A 26,019-nucleotide genomic window follows, 5' to 3' on the forward strand; every position below is an offset into this window, starting at 1 on the left:
TACCAGTTCCTGCCATTGTTTTGTGGCCACACCTGCATTTGGAACGGCCAGGAGAGCTATAGGATGGCTTTTGCATTATTAAACAAGCTTGTGCATCATTTATAGGCTATTTGTGCAGTGGAACAGCATCTTCTGGTTTCCTGTAAATACTGGAGATAGTGCTATTTGGTCCTGGTGATTTATATCTCAGCAGCTGAAATCAGAGTGGCTTTACTGCCTCTTTGCATTCTCTCTCCCCCCCCCCCCACTTCTTTGCCTGGTAGATGCTCTTCAAAGAATTCCCTTGCTGGCTGGGGCTGATGGGTGTTGTGGTCCGCAACATCTGGAAGCCACCAGACCGGTGGAGACTGGGCTGGTGGCTTGCAGACAAACTAGGTGTACTGGCTGTGCAGTGGTTCAGAGTGGCCGGTTTAGGACTTTGTTTTGGCACAGTGGGACCACACATTTCCTGTCAACAGCTGAAGGGCATTTGCACATCTAAAATTAAGTAGTGAACCCACTCTCGGGAGATGCAGTTGGCTTGAGGCTTGGTGTGTACATTTCACCACACGTTTTCTGAAGCACAGATGTTTTTAAGCCACTAAAAGACTAGTTTGCTGGCCATAGAAATGTGGTGTTTTTTCCACTTCCTGTAATGTATGAAATGGCCTCTGGGTACACTGCAGCAAAATATCAGCATGCCGTGAGACAAAAGGCTGCTTCCATTCTAGATTCCTTTTCCTGAATGCTTCTGAGGCATTGCTTTTCCTCAATTAGCTGGAAGCCGAATTAAAATGGGAGGTTCCACACAAGCACTTGATAAAGCGCCCAGTTGTCCAGTTGCCCTTCCTTATGACCAAACTCCTTCTGTATTAATTCCCGAGTAAGTTCCATTCAGCAAAGGTTTCCAGTAATGCTTATTAAAGCTTCTCCCTTTGTAGAGCTGGCCTGATTTCCTTCTCAATGACTGTAGGAGGAGGATTAGTGATATCCTATCCCCACAGTGTCAGTTTCTGTTCCTGCGTGAGGGGAGGGCATAATTTCTAGTTTATTTCCCCCCATCTTCTTTTCTGCTATTAAAAATTGAGAGGACACTAGTAATTGAAGTCCCCCCCTCACCTTGTGAGAACAAAAACTGAAATGGGTCGATTGAGAGGCTACCCAAGGGCCAATTACTGTACTATTATCTATCATAAATTCCCCATTTGCATTCATAAAGAAGCAATAAAATGGGCTTAAAACAGGTCTTAAAAAGAGCATTTGGAAAACTTTTTCACCTTTAATTATTTAAGTGATGCTGTGGAAAAATGGAAACATAGTATCTAATACAATTTCTGTTGATTTGGTAAGCTTTGTAAATGTTGCTACTCCATTGTTGTAACTCCAGCCTTTTTCAGATCTGTCAAAAGGGCTAACAAGACTGGACTGTAACACTTATGCAACTATGCTGTGTGAATGTTTTGTTTGAAATTCCTTTGCTCAAGTATGTCTACCTTGGTATCCGTGGCAGAGTGTTCTGGTAGACTGAAATGTTCTGAAGGTTTGACATGTTCTCCTTTCTCAGTCTGTCTTGTTCAGTATTCTCTAAACTGCCTGGCAGCAGCTCTCCGGGATTTCAGAAAAAGTGTTTTCCCCCAGCCCTGCTTGGAGATGCTGGGGTTTGAACCTTTGGCTTCCTGCATGCTCTCTTCTACTGAGCTATGGCCCCTGCCCTTGTAAGGCAGGTTCTGGGATAAGGCGCTGCAGGCTTCCTAGGTTGTAGGGTGTCCATTGTCTCCAGAAAGTAGTTTGTGCTTAATGCTGCACAGACTCGGTGTTCTTTCGGAAACACTTCTCAAATCCCAATGGTGAAGTTATTGCATCACAGGCAGCACACTGTGAACAAAATCTGACCACAGCATTTCCTGCCACTAAAACTGCACTTCCACATCCCTGCCTGAAGGGTGGTGGCGCATGACAGCTTGAAGCCCACCCTGTAATGAGGCTGATCCTGAGTATGAAAATTAGCCACATTAACAGTAGATCCCTCTTCAAAGGAAACTCCAGGAATTGTGGATCTCTGAGGGGAATAGGGGCCTCCTAACTACTCTTAGCTACCTTACCGAACTACAGCTCCCAGAATTCTTTGGGGGAAGCCACAACTGTTTAAGGTGGTAAGAGAGTGTTTTCAATGTATGGTGTGAACACGATCCTAGTCCTCCTGGCTTTCTCGCCACCTACTATTAGGTTATATCTGAGGTCAAAAACATACATCTCTAGAGGAGGCAGTTCTGAGAAATGTCCAAATTTGGTGTGCTGAGAATGTAGATTCAGGGGAATCTTTGCCAAATCTGCACTCGGCTTGACTCATAATGGATGATACTTCTATCATAGTTCAAAGACCCTCAGTCTATATCCCCCCTTTTTCTCTGAAATAACTGAGAGGTTTCTTAAAACTCAGAGCCTAAGCCTTGCTTGTGAGTTTAATATGCTACAAAATGTTTGCTTTAGGTTTAGCAATTGTAAAACCTGGTTTGGGGGTATGTTGTGCCAGTCACTACTGTGCAGAATCTGTTAACTAGCTAGCTTCTACAGAACTTTAATCCTATTGCTCCAGTTACAGATAGGTAGCCGTGTTGGTCTGCCATAGTCAAAATAAAAAAAATCCTTCCAGTAGCACCTTAAAGACCAACTAAGTTAGTTCTTGGTATGAGCTTTTGTGTGCATGCACACTTCTTCAGATACACTGAAACAGAAGTTGCCAGATCCTTCTATATAGTGAGAAGGTGGGGAGGGGTATTACTCAGAAGGGTGGTGGGAATGGGTGATTGGCAGATAGCTGAGATGAGCCTGTTGACGACTCTTAACGACTGCAATAGGTCTTACAGGAAAAGGCAAGGGGTGAGAAGGTGAAAAATGGCTTAGTCACTTGACTAGCTGCAAGGCCATTATTTGCAAGGAGATGGATATCGCCCAAGCAGAAATCTACTAGGTGGGCAGTACATCCTCTTTTAAGTCAACTCATCAGACTTTGTTGGTTACACATGTGGCAGCACAGGGAGGGATGGAATTTTTTGCAAATCTCAAATGACGAGTTTATCTGCATGGATTTTTTCTAATTCCTGTCTTGCTTCCTAATCTTGATAAGGACCCTCTTGCTAAAAAATATGAACAGTTCTCATATATGAACTATTATACATATAATGATGTATACATATCCACTCCTGGCTTCCTAAAATAACCAGCACATCATACAACAATACGTATAACTGTGTGAGTGGGTGGAATTGTGCTGGAGAAATATAGTACAGCATGAAGCTTTAGATTCCACCCCATTTAATTTGGCACATAATTAGTTGGATGTTTTAAACAACCACAACAATACACAAGCAGCTTGGACGTAAATTGGCATATTACACAAGAAGCAGTGATGTGAGCAAAACATGGTCTGATCAGAACCTCCAAATTCCATGTATAAATAAATCCCTTTAAAACAGATTCCATGGTCATCCCTAGTGTGGGGTATTTCATTATTTCTCCCATTGGTTAACGGCATGATTCTTAAAAATGCGTGTGGGGTGTGTGTGTTAATCTTATAGGATTGCTGGGGCTGAGGTGATTTGCTGGGTCTTGCCAGAGCTCAGGAGGAGGAAATGGAGAACAAAAGAAGGCTGGAAAAATAAATAAGGCCACTTCTTGGATCAAGTGAATCTCCCTCGAGCAAAAGTAATGCATACTGGAAGGGGCTTTGCTCCCCTGCTACCTTTGGATTGTGATTAGAGGAAAGGGTGGGGGTGGAGGAAGAGAGAGAGAGACCCCCTTAGATTAAAGTGTGGAGTCAGGTTTCCCCCTGTCTGTGTGTGTGTAGTGAGTGGGAGGGGGGTTCAGAGAGAGAGCGACAGGGAATGCTTTTTGCATAGGATTGGCTTATCCCCAAACATTCATTGAAGCAGAGAAGGAGCCAAGTTGGGACCCGTGCAGACAGAAAGGGAGGGGGGATGAGAGGGAAGGGGAGGTGGAGTGACTACTCTATTCCAAAACAGTAATAGAGCTGCTACTGTGGGAAAGTGATCCTGCTGCCAAACCTCAAGTGACCAGGGTATGTGTGTGTTTGTTGCCGCCCCCCCCCCTCCAGCAGTGATCCTGTCATTTGTGCTTTGCAGTGCCTTCCTCTTTCTGAGCCCCTCTTTCCAGAAACCTGCCCCACAGAAAAGCCATCCATTAAGAAAACTGCTTTGCTTTCTAAAGGCTATTTTTAAAACACCCCCCCCCCTGCAAAGGTGCCTTGTAACCGTAGCAAAATTACAGGAGCTACTTGATCTAGGAAATCACTGAAACTGTTGAAACTGCATCATTATGCCCTTTAAAGTGTCTTTGCGCCTCATTCCACTGCCCCCCTCCCTCTTTTTGTGACTTTTGGGTGGTTACGTCCCAATTATCCCAAAGAAAGTTGCTACAGCAGCAATACTGAAGTGGCCTGATCTGGCTGGACACAGCAGAACCCATTAAAGCCAAGTTGGTTTCCTTATTTGAAAAACAAGCACTAAAGTATCTTTATGGGCATTCATTGGGAAGTAGGGCTTAAACAAGGACAGATAACTTCCTGCTTTGTCTTTAAGAACAGCTTTTTAAAAATGTTGTATCTGGCCCGGAGGATTAGTCTTCAAAACACAACTAAACATTCCGTACCAAAACGAAGATATATGGCCTCATTAAGTCCATAGACCAGTCCATCAAATGCAAAGTGAAAAATAAAAGAGCATAAACATGGAGTTCTTCAGAGAAGAAACAGCAGTAAAAGAAGGGTGTGTTAATCCAATCAAAGACTGACTCTCTGTTAATATGACAAAGGAGAATTTTACAAGAGAGAACCGGTTTGTATTTAGATGTCTGTGCACAGAAGGAAGTGACTGGATGGGACCAACTCCACTTTGATCAAACAAAAATGTATCTTTTTCAAGGAAGAAATAAAGAAGGTGGAGAGTTGTAGCAGAAAAATAGTGGGTAATAGGGAGTTAAGCATCCCTGGCCTCTGTTTCTCCACTTCACATCGTCCAAAGCGGCTTTTCTCTAGAGCAGCAAGAGAGAACCCGTAGCCCCTGTTGGACTGCAACTCCCATCAACCCCAACCTGCTTGGCCAATGGTCAGGGATCATGGGAGTTGTAGTCCAACGCATCCAGAGAACCATAGAAGAAGAAGCCATCAAGATTTTTAATACACATTTGCATGTAATGTGGTGTTCTTTCTCCATTGTTACCTTTCTTAGTCAAACAGTTTTGGAGTTACTTCAGGGCAGTCAGCTAAAACTGAAGAAAGGCAGTGCTGTTGCTGACTTCATTCTGGAAGGAAGTTCAGTGGTACCTCGGGTTAAGTACTTAATTCATTCCGGAGGTCTGTTCTTAACCTGAAACTGTTCTTAACCTGAAGCACCACTTTAGCTAATGGGGTGTGCTGCTGCTGCCACACCGCTGGAGCACGATTTCTGTTCTCATCCTGAAGCAAAGTTCTTAACCCAAAGTACTATTTCTGGGTTAGCGGAGTCTGTAACCCGAGGTACCACTGTATATTTATATACAGTGGTACCTTGGTTTAAGAGCAGCTTAGTTTATGAACAACTTGGATTAAGAATGCTGCAAACGTGGAAGTAGGTGTTTTGGTTTGTGAACTTTGCCTTGGAAGCAGAACATGTTTCGCTTCCTGTTGAGTGTGTTCCATTTGTAAATTGAGTCCCCCGCTGCTATGGGAAAGCATGCCTTGGTTTAAGAACACTTTGGTTTAAGAACGGACTTCCGGAACAGATTAAGTTCGTAGACCAAGGTACCACTGTATTCTTTTTGGTTTGGGGTAGAGGTGGAGTTCAGAACCCAGTCTCTTAGTGTGCAGAAACATAATAGAACTACATATGGTTGTGTTGCTAGTGTAGAATGAATTTGACATTTAACCTGTATGTTGTTAAGAATCATTTCATTGCACTAGAAACATGCAGTTGCCACTTGTACAATACACATGTGATATTTTGAAAATTAGCACATCAGATGTGGGGTAAACTCATTTTACCAGCAACCCCACCCCAAGGTGGTTATTTCAACAGGGTAGGGTAGGAACAAATAAGTAGAGCATCACTTACCCCGTCACTACTATCTGTCCTCGTTTACCTTTGAAGGACGGGGCGTACTGGGTCTGCAGACACCCACTGGCATCACTGAAGAGGAAAAACCCATTCTTAAAGCCATTTTGAGACAGGTAAACACCTACAGCACAATTGCTCAAAAGTCTTACTATGTTCAGTGGGGCTTATTCACGAGCGCATAATTGCACTCCTAATGTTTTTATTCTTATAATTTTAAGTTTTATTTTTCTAAGGCAACATCCATTATGCCAAAAGGAGTCCTCAAGCAATCTTTGGAAACTAATTTAAAAATATTATAGGTATTTTTATGATTGTCACTACCGGTGGGCAGCAGGATGAGGAGCAAAGCCTCTCTATATTTTCTGCCTCAGGTGCAGAAATGTCTCAGAACATAAGTAGGTTCTGTGGTTCCCAGGTTGCTGTTTCATTTTTCAAGTGTCTTGTACTGGTGTGCACAGACATCTGAGTGCAGGACACATCCCAATTACTTCCAGATCACATATTGGAGAATGTCTTGTAAGGGCAGTTCCTTGGTAAGGAATAACATGAAGTTGTTTGCATCCTCTGTTTGTTCAGCTCCCAAGGTGAACATCAATGTCAGTAATTGTTGACCTGTTTACTAAAGTTCCATTATGTTTCGGATGTGAGTACAGGATGGTATAAACCACTTGATAATTCTGAACAATAAGAAGGCCTAATTCTAGGGAAGGAGAAGATAACCTCTAGTGTATTACTGCACTTGGCCCCAGTTTCTTACTGCTTAGGAAGGTGACAATAAGCACAGATTTATAATAGCTTAGATCTAAAATAGCCTAGATCCAGTCATTTCCCCATGTACCAAATAAATTACAGCTGTCTGTTGAATGAACCTATAAAATGGTTTAATTTTCAGAAGGAGAGTTAGGTGTCTTAATTCAGGTAATAATTTGAAAAGAGTTTGTTTCTTGAAAAATTATTAGGGAATAGCAGCTAGCAGAATACCAGCCATTATGTTGGTTGGAGTAGTCAGTATGGTTCCCTCCAGATGTTTTTGGGCTATAGAACCCATCATCCCTATTGGTCTTTCTGGCTGTGGTTGATGTGTGTTGTAGTTCCAGGTTATCTGGAGGGCACCATGTTGGCTACTCATACTAGAAAGGGTATGATGGAAAGTGAATCTATGTATTGGAAGGGCCCTACGCAGTGGGACTCAGTGTCACAAGTAGAAGGCAGGCTTTGCCCTACCTTGACCATTTCTCAAGTGCCAGAACCATTGACTTAAAAGAAAATCGAGGATGCATTCAGGGATGCTAGTTGGAGAAGTCAATCTGCTCCCTGTAATTGGTGACCCCAGTATCTTGAAGTTGGAGAGGATGTTTTCTCATTTCCCAGTCTCCTTACATTTTTATTTTTTTACTTAATAAATTTCTATACCACCCTTCATCCAAGGATCACTGCATTTTATTTACAATAGAAACACACAAAACATAGTAATGAACAAAAACAATTACATGCCCCTCCCATAAGGTTTGTTTATGTTGTGTCCCATAGAAGTCATTGGGAAACAACCCAGACTCTTCTCTGCCGTAGCTTAATTCTGGCTTCTGTTTCTTGGTTACCAGGTAACAGGACTGTGTTATACTATTAGCAATCAAAATTCTGCTGCAGGAAAAGGTGCTCATTAAATTGCTGACCTAAAAAAAAAAGCATGGATTTCTAATCTCTTAACTGGCTCAGTTGATTGTTACATGCTGAAATCACTAAATCAGGAATGAGGAACCTGTGGCCCTCCTTGTGGGACTCTAAACCAAATCAGCCCTAACCAGTATGGCCAATGATGATCAGGGATGATGGAGTCCAACATCTGGAAGGCCACAGATTCCTCATCTCTAACCCGGCTGTCTCTGCCTGGGTGCTCAGTACAACACCACTCCATAGGTCAGAGAGGCAGGAAAGGGAGGTCACTATCACCCATTTAAAAAAAAATCCATCTCCCTCACTATGAGACTGATACACGCTGTGTCTGGGTTCAAGTGATGCCTTGTGGTGTTTGTGGCCAGTGAAACAGAAAGGGGATGTTGTTAGTGCACTGTCCACCTTATTGTACTACAAACTCCTTCACCAAGCTGGCAGAATGTAATATTTAATGTGGTGATGGAGAACGCTTTCATGACTGTATTGAGGGACTTCCAATATTTGTTCTGAGGCTGGGCGAAGACTTCATGACAACCATGAAACTGTCTCAGTACATCGTTGACCTGACATATGTATCTGAACATACCACCTAGTGTTCGCCACAGCACAAACTAGTAATATTTTGCTGATTGTGGGGCTTGTTGTGCCTTCCCCACAGGCTCACTTGTTTGAAGACAGGCAGAGGGGACCCTTCTGGTAGTTCCACTGCCTTCAGAAGTTTGGAGGTGATGGTGGCTCAGGGGAGGGCAACTCTTGTGGCACCCCTTAAACTGTGGAATCCCCCCTCCTCACAGAAGTGTATCTGGCACCATCATTATGGAGTTTTCATTGAATGCTGAAGATGTGCCTCTTTACCCCTAGCCTTTGACACCTCATGTATATTTTAGGACCTACCCTTTTATTCTGTTATTTGTTTTAACTGATTTTTATTTTAACAATTGCATTTTTAAAATTGTAGCCCACCCCAAAACCTCCATGGTGAAGGGAAATAATTAATAATTGGCAGACAATATAATATGCTCGAACCATCTTGGCCCCATGAGTAACCTGGCCGCCCTTGCATATAATGTGTTGCAGTAATCTAACCAAGCTGTTAGCAGAGCATAAATAACAGTAATTAGGTTATCCTTGTCCAGATAGGGGTTCAGTGCCTCAGTCTTACCTGGATTGAGCTTCAGTTTGGCTTTCATCCTAGTCCATTACCAAGGAAAGACATAGGTCCAGCACATCCATACCTGCAGATGTAAAGAGAAGTAGAGCTGTGTGTTGTCATCATATTGCTGACAATGTACTCCAAAACTCCAGATAACCCCACTCAGCAGTTTCATCTAGGTGTTATAGGAGACCTCTGGTTTCCATAGTTATTTTTTGGGGTGGGAAGATCCTTTAAGTTCTCTGATTTTCATACGTTCTGTCAGGACTGGTTCGGGTTCAGGCAGCAGCTGCTGGAGGCAATGGTGGCAGCCTCTTTTCCGATCTCCCTAAACCTCCCTTACACAGCTATGTCCTCCAACTGAGGGGAAATGGTTGACTACTACATGGCATGTCTTGGTTCTGCTATTCTAGCCCATTGCTTTAGATGCACTACCCCATCACCAGTGTTGAATTAAGAGTCAGCTGGCAGACCAGTCAGCTTCTGTGTGTGGAACAGAAAAGGGCACCATCTCCTTTGTCTCAGACAACAAAGTGACTTAGACTAGCCCTGCGGTCTGTTGTCTCCTTTCCACCTGTGCATTGTTTTTCTCTTAATTGTGGGCGAAGGAGAAATGTGTTGATTGCTTCATTGGATGAACTTTGGCCTCACGCGCCTGCAATTCAGAGGCATTTCTTGCATTGCAATGTTAATCTCAGGAAATGGAAAAAGGAAAAATGGAAGAGAAGGCTACAGAATGTCAGCCCACCCAGAGGCCAAGTGTTTCTTCCTCTCTGAGATGAGGAATCTCTGGTATGTGAGGATGCAGAGGTGACTCTGTGTGTGGTTAGGAGCAGGGCAGGCTGATCTTAATTTGATAGCTTTGGGGTGCTATGACAAATAGTTTCTATAATTCAGGTTTCCTCAATGAAAGAATTTTTTATTGCAGTGATGTCTCCCACAGGGGAGAGAGACAACTGGAACCCTAGGATACGAATCCATCTGCCAGTGGGTAGGTCAAATCCAGATTAGAAACCAAGGTTTCTAGTGTGTGCTACATGTTATATATACTCTCAGAGGTGAATTCAGATTTAACAACAAAGTTGCCCACCAGGCAAGTTCTCTTTGAGAACTTGTGTGATGGTTAAGAGTACGGTTGCCATATTTCAAAAAGTAAAAATCCGGACACAAAGGTTTGGCAAAGTTGTTGAGCCGATTTCCGGAAATTACGCCAAGGACATTTTTGACAGATGAATCCCGGCTATGTCCGGGAAATTCTAGACGTATGGCAGCCCTAGTTAAGAGTGTGAGGTATATGCCCCAGGGCTTTTTTTCAGCCATAACTCAGTTCCAGCACCTCTCAGGTGGGCACCATTGCCATCATAAGAGAATAAGGGAGGCGTTCATGATGAGTCCTGGCAGCTCTTTTTCTAGAAAAATAGCACGTACTATGCAGAAGCATTTGGGGGGGGGGCTTATCAGTGGGGGCTCCTATATCTAAATAGACCCCAAGCTGAACTGCCAATTTATGGATTTTAGTGCTGTGCTTCTGTCTTTCTAATTATCCACAGGCCCATGATTCAAGGTTTCAAAAACCTGTTAATTTAAGGTAAGCAGGCCCTTCTTTGAACAATTGCCTATCCTCATCAAATAATCCTCTTTGGGCCAGGGTCTCTACTCACGTGTTGTAAAATTTTGAGTGTGTGTGTGTGTGTGTGTGTGTGTGTGTGAGAGAGAGAGAGAGAGAGAGAGAGAGAGAGAGAGAGAGAGAGATTGCCTCATATTTTTAGACCAGTGTTTCAACAGTCATGACCCATAATAGTGTTCAATGTTTTGGAACACAGAAATAAAATCCTCAAACCATCCATTCTAGCATGCGGAGGGGGGGCACCTAAATTATATAATTCAGTATTTGAATGACTGGTATTAGTAATTGTATTATAAATTGGTATTGTTATAACGAGGTTATTATTGGATAGTGATTGAAAACTAATAAAAATTATTATCAGTAGTGTTCAATGCTGCGGCTGTGAAAAGGGACTTCTGGGCTTTCTTCAGAAGTCCTCGTTGTGGTATATGTGTGTATAACAGAGGGCGAGATACTATTGCTACCAAGTTGTGAAAGCTTCTGCTTTCCTGTGCTTCCCAATGTCTTCAAACTTTTTAACAAAAAAAGATTGCAAGCAGGATGCTACGAAAAAGAGTCTTTCACAATGTGACATCCACGGGCCTAGGCCCAGTTGTAGTTATAAGGAAACCGTGGGGAAAGTTTGAGGCCTAACCACCACCAACCTAAGCGGGGCTCATCTCCTGCACCAGAACTACTTGGTGTCATGTGAGTAGCACTCCTGCCTTCCCGTGGAGCTCCATCAAGGCTTCTTGGCTTCGACCAGCTAGCCGTAAGTGAGAAATGGGCCTTCATCCCCTTCATAGCTGAGCGGCAGACTGAGAATGTGGCAGACTCTCCTGCCCAAAAGATGATTTCTGGGAGGCTTTAATACAGGGGTAGGCAACCTAAGGCCCATGGGCTGGATGCGGCCTTCCCAATCCAGCCCGCAGACGGTCTGGGAATCCATGTTTTTACATGAGTAGAACGTGTCCTTTTATTTAAAATGCATCTCTGGGTTATTTGTGGGGCATAGGAATTTGTTCTTTATTTTTCCAAAATATAGTCCGGCCCACCACATGGTCTGAGGGACGATAGACCAGCCCATGGCTGAAAAAGGTTGCTGACCCCTGCTTTAATACGTTGCCTTGGTGAACAAAGGGATTTGTGTGCACTGTTGGAAGCAATGTTTCTTGGCCTCTGAGGTGGCTCGGGTGATGTTATATTTTGCGTGCACGGGAATATCACTAATTGGTGGCATGGAATGAGAAAGGTTATTAGGAGGGGGTTATTAGGAGGGACACTTGGGTGGACAGAAACAGTGCGGTGCTATTGCTATCTCATCAGCAGGAGACTGGACAAGAGGAGCTATGGGCAGAGATAAATTTTGTTTGGGCAAGTAGATCTAATAGTTAGGTGCAGGGCCAGAATTGGAAGCCTGTGGCCTCGAGCGACGCTTACATCCCAGCAGGAGTCAACTGGCAGTCTCCTGATTCTGCTGCCACTCTTTGCTCATGTTGCTGGTTCACCTGTCCTCTGATGGGTCCCGACAGGAGAAACAGCCTGTGCCACCTTGCCTTCTCTTTTCGGGCAGTGGCACAGACTGAGCTGAGACACGGAGCAAGAGAATGGGCAGCAGCAACACTGATAGGGCTAATTGGGCTGGCAAGCCTGCTGAGGCCATCTAGCCAAAGGGTGCCCCAAAGCTTGGGGCATGGGTAGGCAAACTAAGGCCCGGATCCAGCCCAATCACCTTCTAAATCCGGCCTGCAGATGGTCTGGGAATCAGCATGTTTTTACATGAGTAGAATGTGTCCTTTTATTTAAAATGCATCTCTGGGGTATTTGTGGGGCATAGGAATTCGTTCACCCCCCCCCAAAAAAAAGTCCGGCCCCCCACAAGGTCTGAGGGACAGTGGACTGGCCCCCTGCTGAAAAAGATTGCTGACCCCTGGCTTGCAGTTTTAGGTGAATAGGCTGTCTTGTTCTTATTGGCAATGCTACTTACACAAACAACTGCTGGCATTAGCTGTCTTGGCTTCAGGAAAGAAACTTTGTCCTTGGTTTTCAATAATAACCGGCTATATAGCTCAGATCATTTTTTCACACACATTCTTGGTCAGCCCTATGCTAGCCTTGTGAGATAGACCAGTTTATGCCTGTATTGCCAATGGAGAGCTGAGTGGAAGAAATAGTGCCTTGTCTACAGAGTTCTTAATGGAGGCAAACCAAAGACTTCTATTTGCTGTGCAATGCTACTTCTCTTTTATCTGGAAATGAATTGCTTCATAAGGTAGAGGAAGGAGATTAAGATAACTTTAGTCTCTGCTTCTGCTGGTCATCTTCTGCCCTGTCCCCTCCCTTCCTCATTTTCTGACCCCCAGCTTGCATAGACCTCGCCATACTGTCCATTGCCTTCATAATTAAATGTTGTGTATAAAAATAATTATGCACATAATTAAATATCGTGCATAAAAATTTCGAAAGAAACTCTGGCAACTTGTTATTGACTCCTGAGCTGGAGTTTAAATAAGCAGCCTCACACCCTCTGGCTTGAAACTTATTACATCTTAGAGATCTCTACTGATTTATGGTTTTAATTTGACATAACTCATTTAGCCTGCAATCCTATGCACACTTACCGGATCGTACGTCTCGCCTTTTAAAGTCAATGAGCCTTTCTTGGAAGTTGCCTACGCACATGCATAGGTTTGTTGCCTTTAGTTACTTTGGAAGCAGCATTTATTTCACTGGAACATTTTGGTCTGCATTTCCTTTGATGCCCAGGGTTGTCATTCTGAAAATCATTCTGAATTTAATGGCCCAGGACAGTGTATTCCTACTAGGATAGCTGTGAATGCACTTTGCCAAAGGTCTTCATGTTTCACAAGCATTAAGAAACAGTACAAGGTTTTCTGGCCTTTTTTGATAACCTCTGTCTGGGTCTCTTTATTAAACCTACTTCAAGCTACTGCCTTTTTATTATTAAAGCAAATTCTTGTTTTGTTTTGTTTTTAAACCTTTGTAATAGGATACATTAAATGCTTTCCACTTGATAAGTTTTACTAGTTGCAAATTTAGAGGGTTGTTTTTCTTTTCTTCAGGCATAGATAATTGTGTCTGGACATGAAGGAATTTCCTTCATCTTAAAAACTGCTGAAGAACATCTATGCCTGAAGGGCAAAACTCCAACTTAGAATTATCCACACTGACTGGCAACCGCTCTGCAATGTTTCAGACAGGAGTCTCTCCCAGCAGATGCTTTACCTGTCTTTTCCTATGCTGAGCATCTTCTTAATCACCATAGTTCTTGGGCCTCCCTCATGTTAATACATGAATGTAGTGAACCCTTCTCTGCCTGCAGATGTAGTGGAAAGAGTATTGTTATAGATTTTTGCGGGTGATCCCCTTAAACCCTAGAAATTAGTAAATGGTAGGATTTTCATTAATTGAGATTTGGGACGCGGGTGGTGCTGTGGGTTAAACCACAGAGCCTAGGACTTGCCAATCAGAAGGTCGGCGGTTCGAATTCCCGCAACGGGATGAGCTCCCGTTGCTTGGTCCCTGCTCCTGCCAACCTAGCAGTTCGAAAGCAAGTCAAAGTGCAAGTAGATAAATAGGTACTGCTCCAGCGGGAAGGTAAACGGTGTTTACATGTGCTGCTCTAGTTTGCCAGAAGCGGCTTAATCATGCTGGCCACATGACCCGGAATCTGTACACCGGCTCCCTCAGCCAATAAAGCGAGATGAGCACCACAACCCCAGAGTCAGTCACGACTGGACCTAATGGTCAGGGGTACCTTTACAAGTTGTGCCAGACAAGGAATTCCTCCTGTCTTATGCAAACCAGCCTGACTGGTCTACTGAAGAGCAAATCTGTTAACATGACAAAAAGTGTTGACGGGCCATCTGAAGGGAATCATTTGGCCTGGGGAGACAGATATTACCAAGGTGTTGGGGTGTCTGTTTGAGGTGATGGGATTCGCCAAAGGAACACAGACTGGGGGGGGGGGATGCCTAGAACCCCCTGGGATCTTCCTATCACTGGGCAGAGGGTGGGGATGGTACCCAACTTTTGCAACAGTATTAAGGAGGAAGGTGTGTGTGGGTGGATTTGGAGACAATCTGGTTGTCGGGAAAGCTGGATGTTTAGGCCTTGTTGCAATGGTAAAACCCCTTGTCTGAGTATTGTATAGTACTGTATACCACTGAAGGCAGAGGGCTCACAGGATTACTGTATGGAGGATCATTTAGTCATACAATTCTCCCACTTGAAGTCTTACCACTCAGTGAGAACTAGGTCGTAGTCCCAAGGGCTGTTGTTATTGCACTGTTGGAGGTTTGCCATAACCTCTTCTGAAGATCGCTCCTTGTTGTTTATCTTCCAACAACTCCTGCTGATAGTGCCTAACTCCTGACTAGAAGATATCAGATGGAAACCCATTAACAGCAGGCCGTTTTGATCCTGGGGAGAATGCAACCTAGGCTGCCTGCCTGAGTAGAGCTGGTGGACTTTGGCTCTTTCTGCTTCATTTTCTTGGCAACAAGTCATGGAGAGACAGATAAAAGAGGGAAATTATCGGTTCTGCTTATATCTCTTTGATTCTTGCACCTATTAATTTCTAATTGCATGATGCTTCCAAGCAAGGAAGCTGGGGAGGAAAGGGTCAAAGTGGGCAGGCTAGCTTGATTGCTCTTTAAGGTATCATAGTTTGTATGACTAGGGACGCGGGTGGCGCTGTGGGTAAAAGCCTCAGCGCCTAGGACTTGCCGATCGAAAGGTCGGCGGTTCGAATGCCTGCGGTGTGGTTGCGCTCCCGTTGCTCGGTCCCAGCGCCTGCCAACCTAGCAGTTCGAAAGCACCCCCGGGTGCAAGTAGATAAATAGGGACCGCTTACTAGCAGGAAGGTAAACGGCGTTCCGTGTGCTGCGCTGGCTCGCCAGATGCAGCTTGTCACGCTGGCCACGTGACCCGGAAGTGTCTGAGGACAGCGCTGGCTCCCGGCCTATAGAGTGAGATGAGCGCACAACCCTAGAGTCTGCCAAGACTGGCCCGAACGGGCAGGGGTACCTTTACCTTTTTTAGTTTGTATGACATTGTGGCTGAAATAAAATGAGAGCCATTTGCAATGATTTCTTAGAAATCTTAGAAAGGTGGACTTGACCACAAAGGGCAGGAAACATGTGTCAGGTAAAGAGCCAAGTGGCAGTAACTTAGCATCACTTGTAAACATGTAGAAGCTGCTTTCTACCAAATTAGACCATTGGTCCATCTAGCTTTTTCTGGTCTTTGCTGGCTGGCTGGCTCTCCAGGATTTTGGAGAGTGGTCTTTCCAGTTCTACCTGGAGATGTCAGGGATTGAACTGGGAACCTTCTGCATGGAAAGCATGGGCTCAACCACTGATCTATGGCCCCTCCCTTCCATTAGTGTACCATAAGAGGAGTCAGAGCATATTTCCTAAGTAGTTTAAGGTGCATTCCTGGATGCATCCATCACTCTTTGCCTCTTTGTGTAGACAGGGACTCCACAGAGTTTCCTTCACTACCCTTTCTGCCACTTTATGGGCAGTGGGCGACCTCATCTAAAGTCGGGCATAAGCTGTGATGGGGAGCTAGTGGCACTTCAGAGGTTGCTGGGCTGCAACTCCAAATATCTCCTACCACTGGCCATATTGACTGGGGCAGATGGGAGTTGGAGTGCAAACACAGCCGTTGGCCATGCATTCCTCATCCCCAGTGTTAAAGACTGGCAGGAATTCCCCAGTGCAGCCCATGTGACACCTGGAGGGTATGAGGTAATTCTAGAAGCATCACTAGAAATCATGGCCCTGTCCCTGAATGATGAGAGGCAACAGTATATGAAATGCACTGAGTATCCAAGCAATATTCCTGCCCATGGTTCTGGGATCAAATTAAGACAATGTATACATTTACCCTTTATTAACGTTTTAGGATGGAAATTCAATTTTGATCAAAGAAAAACGAAAGAACTAAAACCCTGTTCCACAGGTATCAAAAGTTTGGGAAATGCCCCAGGGATGCCAGTGCATAAATATTTTAACTTGAGTCAGCAGTAATGTGAAACTGTTGCAAAACACACCAAAACCAAAATCCAATTTAAGCAGCGTTAAGAGAAGAACTATTCACAATATACTGAGACCTTTTGCTGCAGTATTTTGCCTGTCTCAGTCATCAGATTAACACTTATGTGAAGAGTCCAAAGAGGTCAAGACGATAAACAATAGTCTTTGTATTATGCTTTTTAGATTTATAGAGGCTTTCAAGTACTCACCAGGCTGGAAGGAGAAAAGCTCTCACCCCCCACAAGTGATATAGGACCCAGCAGAAGCTCTGACGTAACTCTTATTTGCCAGATTGTCTGCTGTTCCCAAAGCCTTTTGAGCCATGAACCAGAGCAAGTAGGAAGATGCCTCTAAATTAGGCAGATTACGTGGCACTCCCAACAGATGGACGCCAACAACAAAAATTCAGAATTTCATATGGGCTACACATAAAATGAAGAGATATGCTGATTAAACAAAGAAATCTCTGAATAAAATGTTTCATTGACATTTAAAATAAAAATACGTTGCTAGAATAACCAGTAGATGTCTAGCCAAGCATATTCATACAATACAACTTCATTCCTAAGCACACATACTGGGAAGTAAACTCTATTGAATTTACTGCATAGGATTACATACATAGGTTTGTCCTGCTAACCCATAACAAAAGACTAATATTGTCAAGAGAAGTTTATAAATGATTGTCAATTTTAAAAATCATGAACTGGCCATGGGGACCCAGTTTCTAGATATAGATAGGATGGTCACTCCACTTAAGAATCAACTGACCACTTCCTGGATCAATTTTTCAATGACTAAAACTACAGTGATTCAGAAACTTCCACTGGTGCAGAATTCAACAGCCAGGTTGCTCATGGAGGCAAGATGGTTTGAGCATTCAGGCGGTGACCATTCTGCATGTATTTCATTGACACACAACCACCGATGCACAGGTCATTTTGGACCCGGAAGAGGGCGGAACGTGCTTGTGTGCACTCCACTGACGGCTGTGAATGTCCAAAATGCAACCCCTGCACAAATAAAGAGTTGCCTGCTTTATACTGATCCTGGCCTGACTGCACTGGTTGCCAATTAGTTTCCAGGCCCAATTCAAAGTGAACTGACCTGGACCCCGTGCTCATAATCTAAGGCCCTTCTTAAGGTGTCACCTGCATGAGAGGTTTGGAGGGTGGCAACATGAGAACGGGCCTTTTCTGCCTGTCGTCTTTGTGGCATATCTTCAGGCACCAGGCAAAAGCATGTTTGTGGGGGGTGGGGAAGGTTGTTGGTTTGTTTCTATTGTTTCTATTATGTATTTTGTGTTCTCATTTTGCATTTTTGATCTTTGGGTGAAGTGCGCTATACAGATTTAATAAATAAATAATAATAACAACAATAATAACTTAAAATCCAATATTATGAATATCAGTTAGAGTCTGGGAGCGTCCCAGGTGTACTGAACTAGTTTTGTGGGTTTTGTTCCATCTTCAGCCACATCCTGCAAACATTACCAAAAATAGAAAGTAAGGCCTTTTTTACCTTCCAGTTACAGATGAGCATCCTTAAACTAGCCTTGATGTCCTTCACATTAATTGTCTTTTCTGCATTGCAGCTGGCCTGCAATTTTTGCAAATAGTAGTTCTTGCAAATAGCGGTTTCTGCCAGTGTGGTGACATCTGAAACGGGCTCTTCTTTTGCATGAGCTGTTCTTGTCCTTTCAAAGACAGAATTTTCTCTCTGACACCTAGAAGAACAGTATCAGCCTTACTGCAGTATCAGTCCCCAGCAGCAAAAGCAGTACCCTCAAATTTAAACTTTTAGCCCGTTTTAAAACTGAAAAAGAAGTAGCTCACAAAGTGGGGAAGGGATGGGGTAACTGGGCCCCTAAAAGACCAGGTGTGCAGCTTGGAAGTCGTTTTAGACTAAGAGCTGTCCATGGAGGTACAGGTCAATTCTGTGTCCAGGGCAGCTGTCTACCAGCTTCACCTGGTATGTTGGCTGAGACCCTACCTGCCTGCGCATTGTCTTGCCAGGGTGATACATACTCTGGTTATCTCCCACTTGGACTACTGCAATGCGCTCTATGTGGGGCTACCTTTGAAGGTGACTCAGAAACTACAACTAGCCCAGAATGTGGCGATCGGTGACTGGGAGCGGCCACCAGGACCATATAACACCGGTCCTAAAATATCTACATTTGCTCCCAGTACGTTTCCAAGCACAATTCAAAGTGTTGGTGCTGACCTTTAAAGCCCTAAATGCCTTGTATACCTGAAGGAGCATCTCCACCTCCCATCGTTCAGCCCAGACACTGAGATCCTGCTCTAAGTGCCTTCTGGCAGTTCCCTCATTGCGAGAAGTGAAGTTGCAGGGAACCGGGCAGAGGGCCTTCTCGGTAGTGGCACTCACCCTGTGGAACGCCATCCTGTCAGATGTCAAGGAAACAAACAACTGACTTTTAGAAGACATCTGAAGGCAGCCCTATATAGGGAAGTTTTTAATGTTTGCTGTTTTACTGCGCTTAATGTTTTAATTAAGCAACCCAGTCAGATGGGTGGTATATAAAAAAATTATTATTATTACTAGTAAAAAAAAAATCAAAGCTGAAAAACTAAATCAGTGGTTCCTCACCCCAATAGACTATTTGAAGATTGCTGAGTGTCTTGACAGACTACTTAATGACTTTTCCGCTTGTTGTAGAAATTATAATTTGTTGTGGTAGATACTGTATGGTTTTTAATTATATATTTTCTTTATTTATGATACGTTGCACTGTATTGCAATTTGAACTAAAAACTACTTGGATCTCAAGTTTTTTTAAAGTGTTGCAAAGATCAGAACCAGCACTTGGAGCTGAACCTAGAAACAGGAAGCCAGTGCAGATTATGAAAAGTTTAAGAAACAGCACCTATCGCAAATGAATAACCAGGCGGGTAGCATTTTATATCAGTTTACATTTTCCATTGCTTTTCAGGGCCATTGCTGTGTAAGTCATGTCCCAGGAGTCAAATCTTGATATTATTAAACCATGAATAATCACATCCAGGTCAAAATGGCAGCATAGCAATCCCTAGATATCACCAAAAGTATTTTAGATCATTTGTTTTGGTATCTGCCTCCAACAGCAAAAAGCTTTAGTTCAGATATAGACTGTCTTTCATTACAAGACCTTTTAAGCAGTGCGCTTCTTAAAAAAGAAAACATATACAATTGAAAACACTTCACTGAACAGCAAGACATGAAGCTCCTACCCCTGCGGTTCTTTCTCCCCCTCCCCAGAACTACAGTACTTGATTCACTCACACACATGAATATCATGATAATTGTTGGGGCACAGGCTGATCCCCCTCAGCTAGATAAAACAGAAACAGTAGCTAATTGTGAGCTGCAAACTTAGCCAGATAAACTGCATCAGAATAAGACAAAAGGGCAGGAAAACATTATCTACACAGATTGACAGCAACCAGATAAAATACCTATCAAAGGGCAAAGACAAATAAGTTCAGAATCGATTTTCCTTCCAGTTGCTCATAATGCCAAATAGCAGTAGAACAAAATGAGTAGGTAACATCCTATTCTCATTCCTTTCCCACTCCTGCTTCTCTTGTCACTAGGGCTGAGCCCAGAGAACTAGGCTCCTTGTGAGCCTTGCCTTCACTGCTATATACCGTACCTGGCTAGCTTCCCCCAATTTGTGCTGCAGCCAAATAGTCTCAGGGGACTCTTTTTTTTTAAAAGGGTGTGTAGTTCAACTACAGGAGTTGTTCTAGTGAATGGTGGTCTAAGGGGGGTTTTTGATCAGATGAGTCCCTGGGGGATAGAAAGTGAACAGGAATGAAAAAGGGAATGAAAACAGGAATGAAAAAGACAAGTCCCTCTGGAAGGCAAAGCTTTGGTTCACTGTAAGCCTGCCTCGTTTTTAATACTTGCACTCTAGCATTTGAAACTGTAGGCTGATTTTCCAACTGAGGTCTGCACCTACACTTTAAGCTAATAAGCTGCATTTAAAACCTAAGCCGAGCCTACGCTGAGCTTGAACTAAAAGCTAAGCCTGTTATTTATGAATGGACTTTCCTGCCAGCTATCTTTGTTAATGCAGAACTTTATATAAGCTTCGCCCTATTTTAGAAACCGAGCTAAGCCCAGGTTTCTGGGTTGTGGTTTACTGGTAGAGGAGAGCTGCAAGAACTGTAAGTTTCTACAGAATTATTATCTCCCCTAGGATTGATTTCATGAGCTGTGCATTTCTACAGGATTGTCGGGACTCAGTTCATGCCATGTAGTGCCCTTTGCTGAACCTTTGTTGCTTAAATCTGTGAGGAGGAAAAACCTAACCCTGGTTATGCTTCCCATCCTGAAACATTTTAACTGTGGTGCAGTTAAGTAATTTTAGACTCTGGACTTAATAGTCTTATGGAGGGCTCCATCTTTAGATCATAAACATGTATTCCTTCACTTTCTTCAAAATGTGGTAATCCAGCTCTCGTGTGTTAAGGGTGTGATAGGAATTTTATGGTCTTAGATATATGGTAATGTTCATAAGTGTACCAACCAAGCACGTACATAGATCAGCACAGGAAGACCAACCTGGAACCATTTTGATTCCTAAACTGAGCCAATGTTTTCTCCGCAAGGTCAAAGTGGGAAACCTCCCATTGTCTCTTTCCTCACAAATCCTGTCTTAAGGGCACATTTAAGATATGAATAAGGTGTGAGCCTGTGACCTGGCCCAGGAACTAAGTATTTATCACTACAAAAGAATGGCCAGGCTCCCCAGGCAATCCAATCAAGTAACCTGCCAGACAGGAGATAAACAAGGACAGGAGAGATAAAAACAACATTCAAATTTCTGTTTAGACCGCCTTTTCTGTGATGTAGGTATGATGTATCTGGGGGGTGGTCTTAGGTTTGAAGAGGTTGAGCCCAGTCGGTGGCACTGGCTCAAAGGCGAAGCTGACAAGGTTATACTCCTTCTGTGATGTATGTATGATGTTTCTGGGGGTGGTCTTGATCTACAGGGTGGCAATTTCAAAAGTCTTTATAAGGCCTTGCATGCCATTTTTCTGGGTTCCTCCTCTCTCCTGCGGGTGAGGGGAGCACCCTGTTGCAACAGATCAATAAAAATCAAGCTTACTAGCTGTTTTGCTTCTCAATATTCTCTGGTTGGCCTCTGTTATCTTCTCTTACTAATAGGGAACCTATGTAAGGACTCTATATGGGCTCTTGGATACCCCATAAGGGAAAAGGGCAATTTTTGTTTACAACAGGGGGACCTCTAGCTCATTCTGCTGAGTGGGGTGGTGGTGGTGGGGCTTGGCTTCTGCCCCTGATGGCACTGCTGCCTTTTACCCAACCAATGATTAAACAATCTCTGTGGGCTAGGAAATATTTAACCCAAATTCTCTCTTTCTCTCCCTTTGTCTTCCCTCCCTCCCATCCCAGGATGAAGATGAGACGCCACAAACTCTTTTTGACTCTGTGCATGGCTGGTCTTTGCCTCATCTCTTTCCTTCACTTCCTGAAGGCCCTCTCCTATGTCACATTCCCCAGGGAGCTGGCGTCGCTTAGCCCCAACCTGGTCTCCAACTTCTTCTGGAACAATGCACCCGTCACACCTCAGGTCAGCCCTGAGCCTGGGGGCCCGGAGTTCCTGCGTACGCCGCTGTACTCCCACTCACCTCTGCTCCAGCCCCTCTCCCCAAGCAGAGCTGGCGAAGAGCTGCATAGAGCCGAGTTTGTGCTGCCGGAAGACACGGCGGAATACTTTGTGCATACCAAAGCTGGCGGTGTCTGCTTCAAACCAGGCACCAAGGTGTTGGAAAAGCCACTAGCGGGCCGGCCAGAGGAGAAAATAGAAGGAGCTGCTTTGGGGCGGACAGGCCGGAAACCTCTGAGCACCAATGGGACAAAGCGGCGCAAGTGGGTGGAGTGCGTGTGCCTGCCTGGCTGGCATGGGCCTAGCTGCGGGGTGCCCACCGTGGTCCAGTACTCGAACCTCCCCACTAAAGACCGGCTGACCCCGCGGGAGGTTCCTCGGAGAGTCATTAATGCCATCAACGTCAACCACGAATTTGACCTCTTGGACGTGCGTTTCCATGAGCTGGGCGATGTGGTCGATGCCTTTGTGGTCTGTGAGTCCAACTTCACCGCATATGGTGAGCCACGCCCCCTCAAGTTCCGCGAGATGCTGCTCAATGGCTCCTTTGACTACATCCGCCACAAGCTGCTCTATGTCTTCCTGGATCACTTCCCCCCAGGCGGGCGCCAGGATGGTTGGATTGCCGATGACTACCTGCGCACTTTCCTGACTCGGGATGGCATCTCCCGCTTCCGCAATCTGCGGCCCGATGACGTTTTCATAATTGACGACGCCGACGAGATCCCGGCCCGCGATGGCGTGCTCTTCCTCAAACTCTACGATGGCTGGACGGAGCCCTTTGCTTTCCACATGCGCAAATCCCTCTACGGATTCTTCTGGAAGCAGCCCGGCACCCTGGAGGTGGTTTCTGGTTGCACGGTGGGGATGCTCCAAACTGTTTACGCCACAGATGGGATTCGCCTGCGCCGGAGGGAGTACTACACCATGCCAGGCTTTCGGCAGTATGAAAACAGCACAGGTCACATCCTGGTGCAGTGGTCACTGGGTAGCCCGCTCCATTTTGCTGGCTGGCACTGCTCTTGGTGCTTTACACCAGAAGGAATCTACTTCAAACTGGTGTCAGCCCAGAATGGGGATTTCCCCCGCTGGGGTGACTACGAGGACAAGCGGGACCTTAACTATATCCGGGAGCTAATTCGGACTGGCGGGTGGTTTGATGGCACCACCCAAGAGTACCCTGCTGCGGACCCCAAAGAACAAATGTATGCCCCCAAATATCTGTTGAAGAACTACCAGAGGTTTAGTTACTTATTGGAGAACCCTTACCAGAAAGCAGAGGGGGCTGGGTGAGGGGAGTGGGGCTTGCATGGGACTTTATGGAAAAAGGGGGAAGTGGGGTACGTCTTTTGTTTTTCTTTCCCCCCCCTCCCCACCCACTCCTCTTGGAGAAGTGTGTGTTCTCTCCAGCCTCTGTTTGCCCCATCCCAGAAAATATACTTGGGTGTGTCTGGGTGTGGGGGAGTTTCCAAACCATGTAAGCAAGGGCCAGAGGATGCAGGAACTGGCCCTGAGAACCAGCAGGAGGTACAGCTCCTTCACCTCTCTTGTGGGATGGAAGAAAACTCTTAAGGCAGGTAGCGCCTCTCTGTGTGACATGGAGATGAGAAGGAGCACACAGCTGGATGTGTGAGGGTGCAGAAGCCTTGAGTCTTTGTAGTTTAGGTGGGCGTGATGTCAAACTCCATTGCTAAAAGCCAATGTTCATCTGAGTCATTTGAAACCAATGGGTGTCCAATTAAGTTCTGCTCTCCTAGCATATTGCCACTTGTTCAGCCCATAGAGGTTATGGACAGAGGTCAGGGTAGATGTGTGGACTCTTCTTGTCTTGGTCGTTTCAAGAGCATGTGGTGGTGGTGTTTGGCCAAAGAGCACTGTGTCCCTGGATACAATGCTCTTTATTTGGAGCCAGAACAGGTGGGTGGCAGCTTCACTAGGAAATGTGTGTATAAGTGTGAAAGAATTTTTGTAGGTGACTCCAGGAGTCATGTTTGTCTAGGATATGTATATTTTGCCACGTGTGTTTGTTACATTTGAGTGTGGGTGTGCACACAAACTGGGAGCACGGTAGCACCAAAGAACTCTGCTTTCCACCTGATGATGATGAACATTCAGGGAAAAACTCTCTGCAAAGTGGCAGGCTATGGAGGTCGAAAAGCTGTCTGGTTTTGCTCATTAAATGGATAGTTTTGGTAGCCAGTCTCTAAAGTGGAAGGAACGTGACAGTAGGGCTGTAGCCCACAGTCTTGCAAAGGGAATGCCCACTGAGGTCCTACTTTCTCTCTTCCACAACAAAATGTGCTGTTTACATTTTCAATTAAAACAGTGTGCATGTCATGCTTAGAGTTGCTTTTAAGGAAAGGGGATATTAGGATGCTAAAGCTACAGCGCCCATCCTACTACTTCTGGAACAGGAGAGGTGTAAAGGTACTTGGCTCTATGATGCCACCATTTTGAGGACAGTGCTATATTGGAAGTCTAGCACTTGCACGCCTATAATGTGGTTTGCATAGGCAAGTAGAGAGGGGACAGGGTGTGTGGCAGATGAGGCTGATGTAAGAGCCAAGCGTTTAAGTATTCCATTTACGGTGGTCATCCTTTCTCCTTTGGTGAAGAGGCTCCACTATGTCTCTTTTAAGTTACTATATGGAGTCAGGGTGAAATGTATTGTAAACCCCATGTTATGTTTGCTGCTAAGGAAATATATTAAACAGTGAGCTACTATGCTAACTGCAGAAAATGGGTGATGTGTGTGCAGCAATAGGAGGTGCACACAGGTTCCTTGCCACTGGAACAGTATGTTACTCTGATGTGTGGTGTGTGTTTTTTTCTCTCGTTCCCTTTGTCTTTCCTGCCCTTCAAATGCATTATTCCCGATCCCTATAAAAGACACAGAAAGTGCTGTGTCTTCTTTATAGTTTTCCTTTGGCATCACTCCTAATGCTTTGTCTCCATGATGCGCTCAGCCAGTTCATGCTCTACCATTTTCATGTGATGAAATCCCTTTGCATTGACTCTTCTTTTTTGGTGCAGCTGCTGGTCTTGTGAATGCTTGGATAGCTCAAGCACCTCTTCTAGTGGCAAACTTTCTGGCCTGTGGGTTTGAGCCAAGGGGTGGTGGGAGAAGTGGCTCCCTGTACCAACCAAAGTCATCTTGCGTTTAGCTGTGCCATGTAAAAATGGTGGTATGAATTGACCTTTATGCCTTTAAAATGAAGGAAATTCCGGCCTAAAGCTGAGCTCGCTTGAAGCCCCTTTTCTTTTTGTTGGATGGGTGAATGGATTGGCTGGTGCTGCCAACCTAACTCTGTGCACCACTCTAAGGCAATGCTAAATTTTGTACATGGTTCCTTTCTCTGTTGAAGCATTAGACCAGTGTTTCCCAACCGGTGTTCCGCGGCACACTAGTGTGCCGTGAGACACCGGCTGGTGTGCCGTGGGAGGGAGGCGGGCGAGTCGGGCGGCGAGAGGCGGGGCGGCGGCGAGGATCCGCGTCGAGCCGGGGGCGGCTCCGCGGTGCTGGTGCCGAGCGGCGGGGCAGCGCGCGCAAAAGGGAGGCGCGCGAGACAGCGGAGGAGGAGGAGGCCGGCATGTCCGGGCAGCAGCAGCAACAGCAGCAGCAGCAACTCCCGGCGACGGCTCCTCCTCCGCCCGCTATCGCCGCCGCCGCCTCAGCTGCCCTCGCTCTGCTGCCTCCTCCCACCCCGGCAAGGGGGAGGGAAAAAACATTCACTTTTGTGCGTCCCCCCCCCCCCGCGTGACGCTGCGCGCTGACGTCACGGGGCGGGGCTTTAATG

General features: G+C 45.1%; 1 protein-coding gene and 1 long non-coding RNA gene across 5 annotated transcripts in view; one reads left to right on the plus strand and one right to left on the minus strand.

The window, feature by feature from the left end:
* MGAT3 (beta-1,4-mannosyl-glycoprotein 4-beta-N-acetylglucosaminyltransferase) overlaps positions 1-26,019 on the plus strand; it is a 48,590-nt gene that overhangs the window by 18,404 nt on the left and 4,167 nt on the right. The window contains exons 1-2 of one of the 2 annotated variants that reach the window (XM_083462349.1): positions 11,163-11,294; positions 22,009-25,458. In XM_083462349.1, the coding sequence (XP_083318475.1) occupies positions 22,010-23,515 (1,506 nt within the window). In that variant the 5' untranslated portion in view covers positions 11,163-11,294; position 22,009 and the 3' untranslated portion in view covers positions 23,516-25,458. Of the gene's footprint in view, positions 1-11,162; positions 11,295-22,008; positions 25,598-26,019 lie in introns of those variants that run through there. The other variant, XR_014516382.1, reaches the window with a different exon arrangement.
* Positions 7,512-12,233, minus strand: LOC310687389. Of its 3 annotated transcripts, none has more exons than XR_014516397.1 (3): positions 12,031-12,233; positions 8,926-8,998; positions 7,512-7,762 (listed from the first exon to the last, which is right to left on the minus strand). It is a non-coding gene; the product is annotated as an uncharacterized lncRNA (long non-coding RNA). The 3 variants fall into 3 exon arrangements; XR_014516398.1 differs by having other exon boundaries at positions 11,963-12,233; XR_014516399.1 differs by lacking the exon at positions 12,031-12,233 and adding an exon at positions 11,188-11,279.

Source organism: Podarcis liolepis (genome assembly GCF_965112155.1).
Source record: "Podarcis liolepis genome assembly, chromosome: 10".
NCBI lineage: Eukaryota > Metazoa > Chordata > Lepidosauria > Squamata > Lacertidae > Podarcis > Podarcis liolepis.